Below are 13748 nucleotides of genomic sequence, written 5' to 3' on the forward strand. Positions count from 1 at the left end.
AAAATGTTATGCAGCATTGATGCAATGACGCAATCGGCGTGATCAAGGCTTTAGAGGGAACATTGCAGAGTATGAAAATGTTAAATGATATTAAAAATTAGACGTTGGGTCTGCAGAAGAACAGTGGATTGTGTTAGGTCTTACCCAGATTTTCCATGTCAATTGTTTCTGACTATCAGAGAAGCACATGAACCCAGCAAAGAACTCGTGCGCACATACTTTCTAGTATCGTCTATAACAATCTCTGTCACATCCAAAGTAAGACTGATTTAATGTCACTTTTATTCATACAAAAAAAACAATTAGAGAAATAATTATAGAAAGAAAAGTCTCACACTTGGAAAGGGTTCTGGTATTGCTTCAAATAGCATTAGCTGAGGAAATGGTATGTTGGAGATAAAAAATAATAAAAAGTAACCTGGGTGTTTTTTCACACAAACTCATCTTGTCCTGCTCAGGTTCCACACATTGAGCTGTAAAACTAAACAGATGTCTCTCACACTCCCTACATGGGGCTAAAATACTACAAACAAACATAAATAACAGCACATTAATTTGGCATTTTTACAAAACACAGCTTTAAGAGTCCATCCAGTGTCCGCTATTCTATTCTGGGTTCTGAAAATGAAAACAATGACAACAATAACAGAAGGAGAACTTTCTGTGGCCGGAGAGAGAGGAGCAGACAGGAGAGAGGGAATGGAAAATGTGTGAGTTCYGTTTATCCCTGCATCAGGCTTCCCAAGAAGACTGGCTGGCTGTCCTTCATGTAGCATGTTCCGTGTTTTGTGTCCATGTTAAGTCTCCTCTCGGTCTGTGTTTTGAGTGGAGATGCCGATGTGAGTACTATAGCAGGCAGACAAAGCAGTGTGTAGTCTCTATAGGGGATACTCTTCTCTGCAAAGTCTGTCTGTCTGTTGGTGAGAGAAGCAGAGGTGGTTAAGTTTCCTTGGTCACTGCCTGTGGTGAGAGCTGTAGCAGACAGACAAAGAGGTCTGTAGTACTGTTGGTATTTAGTAGGCAGACAAAAGGGTCTGTAGTCTTTCTCAACAGGGTCAGATAAATCAGAATCAGGAAGTGAAGTCCACCTCAGATGACATGTGCCATAGACTCTGCACAAACATACCTCTATGTACACAGTTGCCCTCTCAAACATCCCCCCCCACCCCATGGGTCCCTAAGTGGTACGTTCCTCCCCATTAGCCTCCTGCTTGGTCCTCCTAAGATTGCTCTTCATCTTCACGAACTCAGGGGTGTTCTCCTGCTCCTCCTCATCCTTCTGCTGGTCCAACTCCAGCTAAACACAGACAGATAAGTGTGTTAGGTTAAATGTTAGTACAAGTACATTTTAGCTTGTAAACTCAACAAAAAAAACTTGTCTTTCAAAGATGTTCATTGTAAAGGGTTTAAACACTGTTTCCCATGCTTGTTCTATGAACCATAAACAATTAATGAACATGCACCTGTGGAACGGTCTTTAAGACACTAACAGCTTACAGACGCTAGGCAAATTAAGGTCACAGTTATGAAAACTTAGGACACTAAAGAGGTCTTTCTACGGACTCTGAAAAACACACAAAAAAAGATGCCCAGGGTCCCTGCTCATCTGTGTGAACGTGCCTTAGGCATGCTGCAAGGAGGCATGAGGACTGCAGATGTGGCCAGGTCAATAAATTGCAATGTTCATACTGTGAGACGCCTAAGACAGCGCTACAGGGAGACAGGACGGACAGCTGATTGTCCTCGCAGTGGCAGACCACGTGTAACAATACCTACACAGGATCTGTACATCCGAACATCACCCCTGCGGGACAGGTACAAGATGACAACAACTGCTCGAGTTACACCAGGAAGGCACAATCCCTCCATCAGTGCTAAGACTGTCCGCAATAGGCTGAGAGAGGCTGGACTGAGGGCTTGTAGGCCTGTTGTAAGGCAGGTCCTCACCAGACATCACCGGCAACAATGTCACCTATGGGCACAAACCCACCGTCGCTGGACCAGACAGGACTGGCAAAAAGTGCTCTTCACTGATAAGTCGCGGTTTTGTCTCACCAGGGGTGATGGTCGGATTCGCGTTTATCGTTGAAGGAATGGGAGTTAGAGGCCTGTACTCTGGAGCAGGATCGATTTGGAGGGTCCGTCATGGTCTGGGGCGGTGTGTCACAGCATCATCGGACTGATCCTGTTGTCATTGCAGGCAATCTCAATGCTGTGCGTTACAGGGAAGACATCCTCCTCCCTCATGCGGTACCCTTCCTGCAGGCTCATCCTGACATGACCCTCCAGCATGACAATACCACCAGCCATACTGCTCGTTCTGTAAATGATTTCCTGCAAAACAGGAATGTCAGTGTTCTGCCATGGCCAGCGAAGAGCCCGGATCTCAATCCCATTGAGCACGTCTGGGCACTGTTGGATCGGAGGGTGAGGGCTTGGGCCATTCCCCCCAGAAATGTCCGGGAACTTGCAGTTGCCTTGGTGGAAGAGTGGGGTAACATCTCACAGCAAGAACTGGCAAATCTGGTGCACTGCAGTACTTGCAGCTGGTGGCCACACCAGATACTGACTGTTACTTTTGACCCCCCCCCCCCCCGTTCAGGGACACATTCAAATGATGTTAGTCACATGTCTGTGGAACTTGTTCAGTTTGTCACTCAGTTGTTGAATCTTATGTTCATACAAATATTTACACATGTTAAGTTTGCTGAAATTTAACACAGTTGACAGTGAGAGAACGCTTCTTCTTTTGCTGAATTTAGGTGTGTGTGTGTTGAGCTGCCAGTATTGTACCAGGGTGATCTGTGTGTGAGACTTGGGCTATGGTGGTCATACCATTTTGTCAGACGGTGTTTGTCAAGCAAATAACTGCCAATCTCACAGTAATTAACAAATATATTTAGCGTCGCCTGGCTTACATGCATAGCCTACAAGCCACTGATGCAGACCTTTGGAACAGGTACATTTTAAAAAGTCTAACAAATCCATGTAATATAGCATACACAATAAATCCATTATTTATTTATTTTAGACAGGTCTAAAGAAACATGATATGAAGAAAATGTAGTCTATTTCAGAAGAACAGAATAGCATACTCCGAGTTGTCCTTATGTTAGGCCCTGATCTGGCTATTGCATATGGTTACAGGCTACACTAGTTCATTTAGCAGACAAGATTTGCTTAGAATTGCGTGGCATTTTATAGTATTGATGGGTTCTGACTCCTAAACTTGAAACATTTTTAATTATCAGTTATCCTATGGAAATGAGGAGTGCTATACTCTGGTTTCTACACCAGAAGTTAATGGTTATCTGTAGGAGGAATGTATATGGTGGAGGCAATTAAGCTTGGAATGTACTGAGTAAAGGAAAGGCAATCACATGGTTGCAGTCACTGATAMGGGTGGTGAGATGTGGATTAGTGAGGAATGGGGGCCAGGGTCAGGTCACATTAAGGGAGATGGAACAGTTTATTGTCCGCATTACTTAAATTCCTGCCTAGCAATAAAAATGTAATGTTTAGAGGGAAGGAGGATACTTCAACCCATACTGGGGTATATACATACACTTGTGCTGGAGGAAACATGTCTTAAGTCTTTCAGCTGTTTGAACCATTGAGTAAATAAACTTGGTTTGAGCTTTACTAGTCGTTGGTGAGTTTTTACTCTATTTAGAAACAAACAGTATCAAGAATACAATTGAACATAGCTGAAAAAAATAGAAAGGATATTGTCTCCAAACGATTTGAGGGAGTGCATACATTCAGGTACTCTGTGTTGAGCAGTTAACAAAGAAACAAGTCCTCCTATATGCTTAATTTAGAGTTCTTAATGTAACTTTAGATGCAATACAAATGTTGGGCTATATGTTTTGATTTGTACAAGGCTGCATGATGCAACTAATGAAGGCATGAGCTCTGCTTAGTTTTTTTGTGTGCAGGCTGCASACATTTCATCAGTCTCTCATTCACAATTTGACAAGTACTTGGGAATGCCTCAAATTTCCCGRCGGCATCCCCTTTGTGTGGTCGTAATGCCCCCTAAAAAGGTCCATGCCTTCTGTGGCCAGTGGCCGTTGTGCTCTTGGGCTGAATATAATAATTATAAATCCCTTGTCCCATCTGCGTGCTCCGAAGCACTCACATGGCTCACCCAGCAAAAACAGGGATTTAGACATTTTTGAAATAAATATATAAATATAATTTCATTTTAAGTATTCAGACCCTTTACTCAGTACTTTGTTAAAGCACCTTTGGCAGCGATTACAGCCTCGAGTCTTCTTGGGAATGACTCTAAAAGCTTGGCACACTTATAATTTGAGGAGTTTCTCCCATTCTTCGGTGCAGATCCTCTTGAGCTCTGTCAGGTTGGATGGGGAGCGTCGCTGCGCACCTATTTTCAGGTCTCTAGAGATGTTCGATCGGGTTCAAGTCCGGGCTCTGACTGGGCCACTCAAGAACACTTGTCCCGAAGCTAGTCCTACATTGTCTTGGCTGTGTGCTTAAGGTTGTTGTCTTGTTGGAAGGTGAACCATCGCCCCAGTCTGAGGTCCTGAGCAAGTTTTCATCAAGGATATCTCTGTACTTTGCTCCATTCATCTTTCCCTCGATCCTGACTAGTCTCCCAGTCCCTGCCGCTGAAAAACATCCCTCAGCATGATGCTGCCACCACCATGCTTCACTGTAGGTATGGTGACAGTTTTCCTGAAGCCTTGATGCTTGGCATTCAGGCCAAAGACTTCAATCTTGGTTTCTTCAGACCAGAGAATCTTGTTTCTCATGGTCAGAGTCCTGTAGGTGCCTTTTGGTAAACTCCAAGTGGGCTGTCATGTGCCTTTTACTGAGGAGTGGCTCCCATCAGGCCACTCTACCATAAAGGCTTGATTGGTGGAGTGCTGCAGAGATGGTTGTCCTTCTGGAAGATTCCACAGAGGAACTCTGGAGCCCTCTCTGAGTGACCATCGGGTTCTTGGTTACCTCCCTGACCAAGGCCCTTCTCCCCTGATTGCTCAGTTTGGCCGGGCAGCCAGCTCTAGGAAGAGTCTTGGTGGTTCCAAACTTCTTCAATTTAAGAATGATGGAGGACACTGTGTTCTTGGGGACCTTTAATGCTGCAGACATTTTTTGGTACCCTTCCCCAGATCTGTGCCTCGACACAATCCTGTATCAGAGCTCTATGGATAATTCCTTCGACCCCATGGCTTGGTTTTTGCTATGACATGCACTGTCAACTGTGGGATCTTATATAGACAGGTGTGTGCCTTTCCAAATCATGTCCAATCAATTGAATTGACCACATATCGACTCCAATCAAGTTGTAGAAACATCTTAAGGCTGATCAATGGAAACAGGATGTACCAGAGCTAAATTGCACAGTATATTTGTTACCCAGATAAAAACRGCTGCATTGGCCCTTTATTTAACTCAGGAATCACCTGTGTGGAATAACCTGCTTTCAATATACGTTGTATCCCTCATTTACTCAAGTGTTTCCATTATGTTGGCAGTTACCTGTAGGTTTACAGTGTTGGGTGTGTGTAAGTATCGCAGTGTGTGCGTGCGGAGGCATGTGTGTGTGAATGTGTGTTTACCTGTTCTAGTTTCTGTTGTCTCTTCATTAATTCTATCTCCAGGTCGCTCCTCTTGGTGTGGGCCTCCTGCTCCTCCCTCTGGGCCTTGAGAACCTGCTCTCTCTTCCTCAGCTCCAGAACCTTCTGGAGCTCTGGCTTGTTCTGGGGAGCCAGGCCCCTAGGAGAAACAACCAATCGCAGGAGCTGTTAGTACAAACATCCTCTTTCATAATATAGCTCTCCCTTTCTTTTACTCCAAATTCTGAGAAGTGGCTTGAGCAGTCCCCTTACTGATAGACATGACATTGATGAAATAGGCGTTTCCATTTTGTTGTTACGCACCTGTGTTAAGTTGGGGGGTTTTATGATTTCAAAATGTCTCTGCCTACTGCCATTACATAAATCACAGACCCCAGCCACCCCTGCAGCCAGCTAGTTATCTAATAAGTAACTACTGCATAATAGTGTGTTTGTGTTACAGTTAGAACATAGGTAGTTAGGGAAGAGTAAGAGACCGAGGGGGATGGTGTAGCATACTGGTTAAGAGCGTTGGGCCAGTAACCGAACAGTCGCTGGTTCGAATCCCTGAGCTGGCAAGGTGTAATAATCTGCCGTTCTATCCTTGAGCAAGGCAGTTAACCCCCAACATGAACTGCTCCCTGGGCTCTGATGACGTGAACATCGATTAAGGCAGCTCCCCGCACCGTTAAATGCGGAAGACACATTTCAGTTGAATGCATTCAGTTGTGCAACTGACTCCCTAATCCTCCTTACATAACGTTCCTTACCATCCCTGGCTCTCATCATCATCATCACCACCACCATGACTAATCCACTTTAAACTAAATCAAAATCCTCTCAAGTTCCCCCTCTCATCCTTTCCTTTCTTCCCTTCCTTCATACTCCAGAGCTCTGTGTTCATGTCCATAATGCACGTGGTTCTGTGCAGTGTGCTAACCGGCCGGACACAGTGATGTAGAGCTGTCAACAGTACACTGTGTTTATATATAACATAGCAACAAGGCTTTGAGCATCTGTCCATTCAGAGTAAAAAAAAAAAAGACACCGTTTGAGCCTCAGCACTGATGCTGTGAATCAAAGCCACACACAGTCATGCATGCAAGCACACACACATAACCAGTGTGAATTGCAGCCACGGTCCATTCTGTAACTTACATTTTCCCAAGTGGCAACTCAAGGTATTACAAAACCATTCAGCCAAATATCTTCTTCTCAATTCACCAAGACCCATCCATTTATTTTACCCACCCACTCAGTGCAGAACTGTTCACTGGAAACATAAGTTATAGATTGTAAAAAAGATGGTTGTGTGATTGTACTGCTATAATAATATTGGGGCAGTAGGAACCATTACATGCAGTAAGTACAGGTTGATATGTAATAATTCTGAGACAGTAGAAGGAACTAAAGGTTTTATATAATAACTCATTACAAGTGTCATGCATTAAGGTTTACATAGCAGTACTGTTATGCATCTCCCACAGGGGTATCCCCAATACACACTGTCATAGCATAGCAACACGCTGCATTAGCACACAGTCACACACGTCTAACAACAGATTCAGGATCAGCTGACTCAACCCTAACCTTAACCAATAGATGGAAATCAACACAATCAAACAGTAGGCAAGGATAAACCTTTGAACCTCTGTGTGCAGAGTTGAACGCCAGGGTTATATACTGTTCAAGTCGACCTCATGAATGGCTTGGATCTCATCCATCCACGGTCTGAGCCAGGATTTATTTCTACCACAACACAGTGATCTGCCCTGGGTGGGTCAGTCAAAGAAAGATAAACTGGTGTTTGACTAGAAACTAGATGACTAGAAACGTTACGGTTTCCCTCTCGATTAAGACGAGGATCAGAGTATAGACAACTGGGAAATAAAATGTAGTAGAAACAGGAGAAGAAAGAGAAGTGTGTGATGCCCCAGTGTTGTCCCCAGTCTACTTACATCTTCTGGTTCATCATGAGTTCTCGATGGAGGTCCTGGTGGTTTCTGGAGCCCTTGACTGGATTCAACAGCTTCTTGGGTTTGATCATCTCCTCACAGTCCCCCTCCAGATAGTCCGGCTCAGCCATCACACTCCTGCCCCGAGACAGAGACAGACCTGGGTCCACACACCGATCTGACAAGGGGAGAAGACGGGATTCAATATGTTATTAGTCATTTAATATACATCTCAATTCATGGATTCATTTACACACTGTAATGGTCAACTATACCTGCTCTCTTTCACACAAACACAACCATGTCAAAATCAGGCTTCAGCTCTGGATGCTATCGAGACATTCATCTGTTTAACGCACCGAGACATTACGACCCTCACTACTGAGAGGTTGGAGTTACATAATCATTCCATTCCACTAGAGGAATGTTCCATTCTCCAGAATGGGGCAAACATCTGCATAGAGACTCTCACAGGCAGGGCTGGTTCCAAGCATAAGTGACATAAGCTGTCCCTTATTGCAGAATAACGACCGGGCACATGACAAGGGGCCCTGACCCCCAGGGGGACCCCATTGATTTTGATAGTCATTCTCATGCAGATATATTATTAGCATGGCATAAGTCATTAGAAAATGTGTAGAATTACAGAAAATATGCTTTAAAACAAAAATTCTTCACTCCTGTCAAAAGGAGGGCCACTAAAATGTTGTGCCACAAGGTGAGGGGCCCCCCAACCAAAACTCACTTAGGTCCCCCAAAAGGCTAGAGCTGGCGCTGCTCACAGGTCTCACAGATACTGCTGGCAACAACAAGCCGATATCCATCAAAATATCACCTTTATATGGATATACTGCATTTCAAATGTCATCCAGAGATGGAATTACTTGATTCCAGACATACAATAAGTTAATCAGATATCAACTCAAATAGGGAGTACTCCCATTACCTATTCTAATTTCTCACAAACTGATTTGAATATCCAAATATAAGGTTACACATTTACATTAGTCCTACATAGATTTGATCATCTATATAGATCAGAGTACAATTTCCTGCAGCCACCAAATTAATGTAAAATGTATGGATAATATATACAGCATGTTTATTTAAGATAATTTCTCCCTGGAGACAACTCCATATTATCATACCAAATCTTCTTATTGTACTTTGCATGAAAACCATATAAAGAGTTATCATGACAGACAGTCTGCATAACAATAACAAAACACACTGCATATGCAAAAATCCCACCCATTGTCCTTTCATTATAAAGTTACACTTTAACCGGTAACACATTTAAGCATAATAAGACTGGTTAAAATGCGTCAAATTATCTAGACAAACAATGGGAACAATCTAACAAACGTTCTCCGATTTACTCTGCAGTAGGTGAGGGAAGACTGGTATTCTACACACTGTAGCCATCTCAACTGTTGATTTAAAGTCAGAATAAGTTAGACTTCCTACTTAAATAGCTTCATTTGAACACTAGACAGGAGAGAGAGATGCACAACTGCTGTGTTCCCTGTGCGCGCAGCTGTCCTACTGAGGTTAGAGCGAAGCGGCTGGGTGGAATGAACTTTGATGAAACGCGCTATTACCTAACAGCCCACAACATAGTGTACACGGCGTCCCCTCACACAGTTCATATTTTAACTATTGACCTGGAAACTGTTTACAACGGTAAATAACTTTAATGACAAAGCTAGTCTCTTTCTCAGAGTTTAAAGGTCAGTCAGGAGTGTAATTAGCACATTCCAAGAATAGGTGCATTTATGAATGGCTTTTGTAAGTAGGCCAAAAACACCAACATGGGATTTTATAACTGTGTGTAGATTACTTAGGTAGTGCTAAGATTTCATAGCCTATGACATAAGAAGTATTCTCATGATTTGTTCATCATCATCGTGCAGCGTAGGCTACAGGGCCCAAAACATGTCATCTGAGACTGAGGCCTGCTAGGCTACATACTCATTTTTTTACTTAATTGGAAACTTTATTAATTGCATTTTTAGTCTGCCGGTAGACCTATGTGTTGAAGATACGACAACGAGAGTCTTCACATCAACACTAGGAAACAGCGAGCATGGAGCTGTAATACAGTATGGACAAGACTGGTTCTCAATTTACTTTTGACAGTTAGAACAGTAGAATACACAAGGTGTGATTTAGAACTGTGGTTGTGCATCAGTAGTTTTTCTCGTTATGTCAGTCACTCAATTAGCCATGTCAGCGAACAATTTTTAGATTGGCGAGTTAGCTGGCCGTTAGTCTATCTAAACTTATTGATTATGGTAGTCATTCTCACTCACTAGGGGCGGTTGGTGAAGGGGGCCACTGAGGAGCTGTAATGTTTATATCTCAACATTAGAGGTCGCCGCTGCCTCACATCCCAGAGACGAACAAAGAGCCAGTTGCATAACAAAGAGGTGGACGAAAAAAAACATCTGAGACGTTTTGACTGATCTTTTTCTCCGACGAGGGCCAGATGTACTGCACTTTTGCATGTTTTCAGAGAGGAACAGTAGATAAAGGAAAACATGAAGACATCCTTTAGATCTCATTATGTGAGACAGAAAACATCTATTGTGTTTTACACCCTGTGGGGGGTAAAAATGTTTGGTAGTCATAAATCAAACATTAGCCCTATGTATTTCTCATGAAGGCAATACGCAGTGTGTGTCTTTGTGCAAGTTTTAGGTCACATGCACAAGTACAGTGAAATGCTTAATTTGGAAGCCCTACTCAACAGTGTAATATTCAATATCAAAAAAGTACAACAATGTATTTTTTAAAGACGAGAAATAAGAGGAGGCTTTATACATGGTCAGTGCCAGTACCAAATGTACAGGAATACAGGAGTATTGGGGTAGATATGTACATGTAGGCAGGGATTAGGAGAAAGTGACTGATAGCATGACAAATAATAATAGTAAACAGTATGGCAGCAGCATAAGTGGTGGGTGGGTATGTGCGAGAGTGTGTCTATGTTAGTGTGAGGGTGTGAGTGTGAGTGCGCGCAAGAGTGTCAGTGTAGGCGTGATAGGCGGATATACAGTACATGTAAACAGGGCACACTGTGTGTGTGTGCGCGCGCATGCATGTCTGTATATGCTTTGTATGCGTGTTGCTGCTAAGTATATCAAAAGCAATACCCTTTAGCAGCAGGGGGTAGTGGAGCAACCAGGCTGAGGGTATTGAGAAAGCATCCGTTCACGTAACACATCTGGTGCCACTTCCTCTCTGCCCCAGGGGAAGAGACATAGGGAGTTGAAAGGGCCCAGGCTAGTCCCAGACGGGCTGTATCTCATGTTCTAAAGGGGCTTCCTCACCTCATCTCCTTTTCTTCATGATCAATCATCTGGCACAACCTGACTGATGAAAACATAGTGCTGGAAATCTACCTGTGTTTTTAGAGAGGATACAAGGGAAGGAAGCCATTTTAGAGTGTGGAGACATGTCCTCTCCCTTCTTGCCTGGGACAGACCGCTAATTCAGTGCAACTTCCAGCGCGCTTTTATTGTGAACACTGAGGCTGTACTTGCTTTAAGTTACTGTTTTAACAGTGGCAAAGTAGGCTACTGTTGCTATTTGATCATAATATAGGCCTACCAGAGTGGCCTACCATCAAAAACAATGGAGAAAATGCATCCCATAGCACATGGAAATAGCTGTTGTACCATTCAGCCTACAGTAGCAGCCAATGTGTGGTGTTTAATGTAGGCCTACATTCCATGAGACTTTAGAAAAAAAAATGCAGGGCTTGACATTAACCCGTTTATCCACTTGTCCTTCAGACAAGGAGGTGACTGAACATGTATGATGCAAGAAACCACAAAAAAAAAAAAATACATTATTACTCCCATACTATTATTACAGCGAATCAGGCAAATTATGGTACMCTCTATTGGCTACTTAGCTTATTCAAGACGGTCTCAAAATACAACACTTTCCCTTTAAGACAAAAACAAAATCTTTAACTGACTCGCTTTTCAAAGATGTCTRGAAATGTACATGTTTTGGGCTCTTGTAGGAAGCAATTGCTAACTTCTATAACTGGGCTAATAACGCACTAACTAGCAAAGGATATGAACAAATTGTGCACATGCAGCTCTCAAAACAAGCACATCTACTCACGACTGCTCATGCTGTAAACACAGTTCAGTTCAAAGTAAATTGCACAGACCCATATATGGCAATGGTCTATTTGCATATAGTTCTAATGCAGCTCTGATTGGATATGCTGCACCGGTCTGTGTAGAGTACGGGTATGGCCTGAGTCGTCCCCGTCAATGAAATAGAATCCTACTGATGAGTTCTGCCTACAACATAAACTCTTGCATAGTTTGTTTTGTTTCGGTATGTTGCATTGAAAGTGGCTAATATTGCGTTGATTCGATCACAATTGCCACAGTAAAAGGTAAATGTTGATTGTGTTAACAGGGAAAACTTCAGAAAGTTGAGTGAAGTTCAATATCGTGCTTCTCTCCGTGGGCTGATTTTCTTCTGAGTGGCAATCCTGGGGAGCTGCATGGCAGTCTTGGGTGCGCAGGGCACGGGTGTGACATGCTGCCACAAGAYCTTCTCACTACAATACTGTCACTGAGCGAGCAAAAGACAGAAAAAGAGAGAGTAAACACACATACCCTCCCATCTTATCCTGTGGGACATACAGCATCTGTCAACACCATAACTGAAATATGATTTTAGGCTAAAAKAAATAAACAGCTTTCAGCAGTGTGAGCGTGTGTGTAGAGGACTTTTTAGAAGTGCACTTCCTGCTATTCCAGGCATCCCCATTAAAGCAGCTCTTTCATGTTTATAGGTGTAGGAACCAGATGGCAAGTGTGTGATTCTCCAGTCAGACCTGACAACCTCACTACAGAGGAACTAATACTCTACAAAAACACTGCTACATGGTCAGATGACACTGCCATACACAGAGAGAAGAGGAATAAAACCTTGGTATGCATCTTCTTGTTTACTCTTTCCATGTTGAACCCTCCCACAACCTCTACGTTATGCTGTGTGTAAGGGACACTGGGAAACCAGGGGTCGGGAGAGAGKGGTGAAAGGTCAAAATTAACAGAGATAGAGACATTGAGAGAAAGAGAGCGGAACTAGCCCATTCATTACAATCAGAGGCTGTCAACATCTCAAAACAATACTAGAGTGAACTAATGGGTGAGTACTTTCTCAAGGGTGTTCACTTGTGTTTGCATTTATAAGGAGTAAGAGAGAGAGGGAGGAAGGGATGGGGTGACTGTGTGAGCGTGTATAAAGTAGGTGTGTGTGTGTGAGTGAGAGTCACTGAGTCTACACTAGCAGGCTGCATTAGAGCTAATTGAATGACAGTCTTGGCACTGCACAGGGCTACTGCATCAGAACGGATTGTCCTTCAYTGGGACTGCATTAACTATCAGCTAAACGCCCGCACACATCCACTTCCTGTTGTTGGCCTTGTGTCTATGACGGTGTGAGTGATGACTGGTCTCCATGGTGATGGAGGGAAAAAATGACAGTTGAGAAGAAATTGAGATGATTCCGACCAAAAGACACAAAGAATAAGGGGAGGGGACACTAGCTTCATGCGAGTTCATAGGTTGAAAGAAAGTAAGAGATTATAAAAACCCTTCCTCTTCGTAGATGTGGTGCTGATGTCCTCATTAGAGAGAGACCAGCTGGCTGCCTGCTTTACCATATGACCCCATGCCCCCCCACAACACACACACACACACTTAGCCATGAAGAAAACCCTGATTAAAAAAACAGAGAAATACAGCCTTCTAACTGACAGAGGCGGATGGAGAGATGAGGAGGTGGTGGAGGAAGAGTTACATGTGGACCAGTGATGTTTATCAGCACAGATGTTGTTTCTCACTCAGCACATCCACCTAGAATGAGTTTCGGGGGGCTGCAGTCTGGTTTGTATTTCCTGTCCTAGAGCGGGAATAGCAGAGAATTCTAGGGTCTCAGCCCTGAATGATTGCGGGGAAACACCCCTCCCCAGTTAGGGTGGGGTCCTATTCACAAACGTTTCTCAGGATACACACCCACATAGAGCAGCGTGAGTCATGACAGCGGGAGTCGTGTGAGTCATGACAGCGGGAGTCGTGTGAGTCATGACAGCGGGAGTCGTGTGAGTCATGACAGCGGGAGTCGAAGGAGGCAGCGTGAGTCATGACACGGGCAGTCGTGGAGTCATGAC

The 13748-nt window shown here is 43.6% G+C and overlaps 1 protein-coding gene across 5 annotated transcripts in view; it reads right to left on the reverse strand.

Moving 5' to 3' along the window:
• Window positions 1-259: 259 nt before the first annotated feature.
• The window catches only part of LOC111952802 (protein FAM107B), a 39470-nt gene continuing 25981 nt past the window's right edge, over window positions 260-13748 (reverse strand). For 4 of the 5 annotated variants that reach the window (XM_070435214.1, XM_023971715.3, XM_023971714.3 and 1 more), the window contains 3 exons: window positions 7544-7718; window positions 5589-5745; window positions 260-1297 (listed from right to left, as the gene is read on the reverse strand). In XM_070435214.1, the coding sequence (XP_070291315.1) occupies window positions 1178-1297; window positions 5589-5745; window positions 7544-7718 (452 nt within the window). In that variant the 3' untranslated portion in view covers window positions 260-1177. Of the gene's footprint in view, window positions 1298-5588; window positions 5746-7543; window positions 7719-10872; window positions 10915-13748 lie in introns of those variants that run through there. The other variant, XM_070435215.1, reaches the window with a different exon arrangement.

The sequence above is a fragment of the Salvelinus sp. IW2-2015 genome, linkage group LG26, assembly GCF_002910315.2.
Source record: "Salvelinus sp. IW2-2015 linkage group LG26, ASM291031v2, whole genome shotgun sequence".
Lineage (NCBI taxonomy): Eukaryota > Metazoa > Chordata > Actinopteri > Salmoniformes > Salmonidae > Salvelinus > Salvelinus sp. IW2-2015.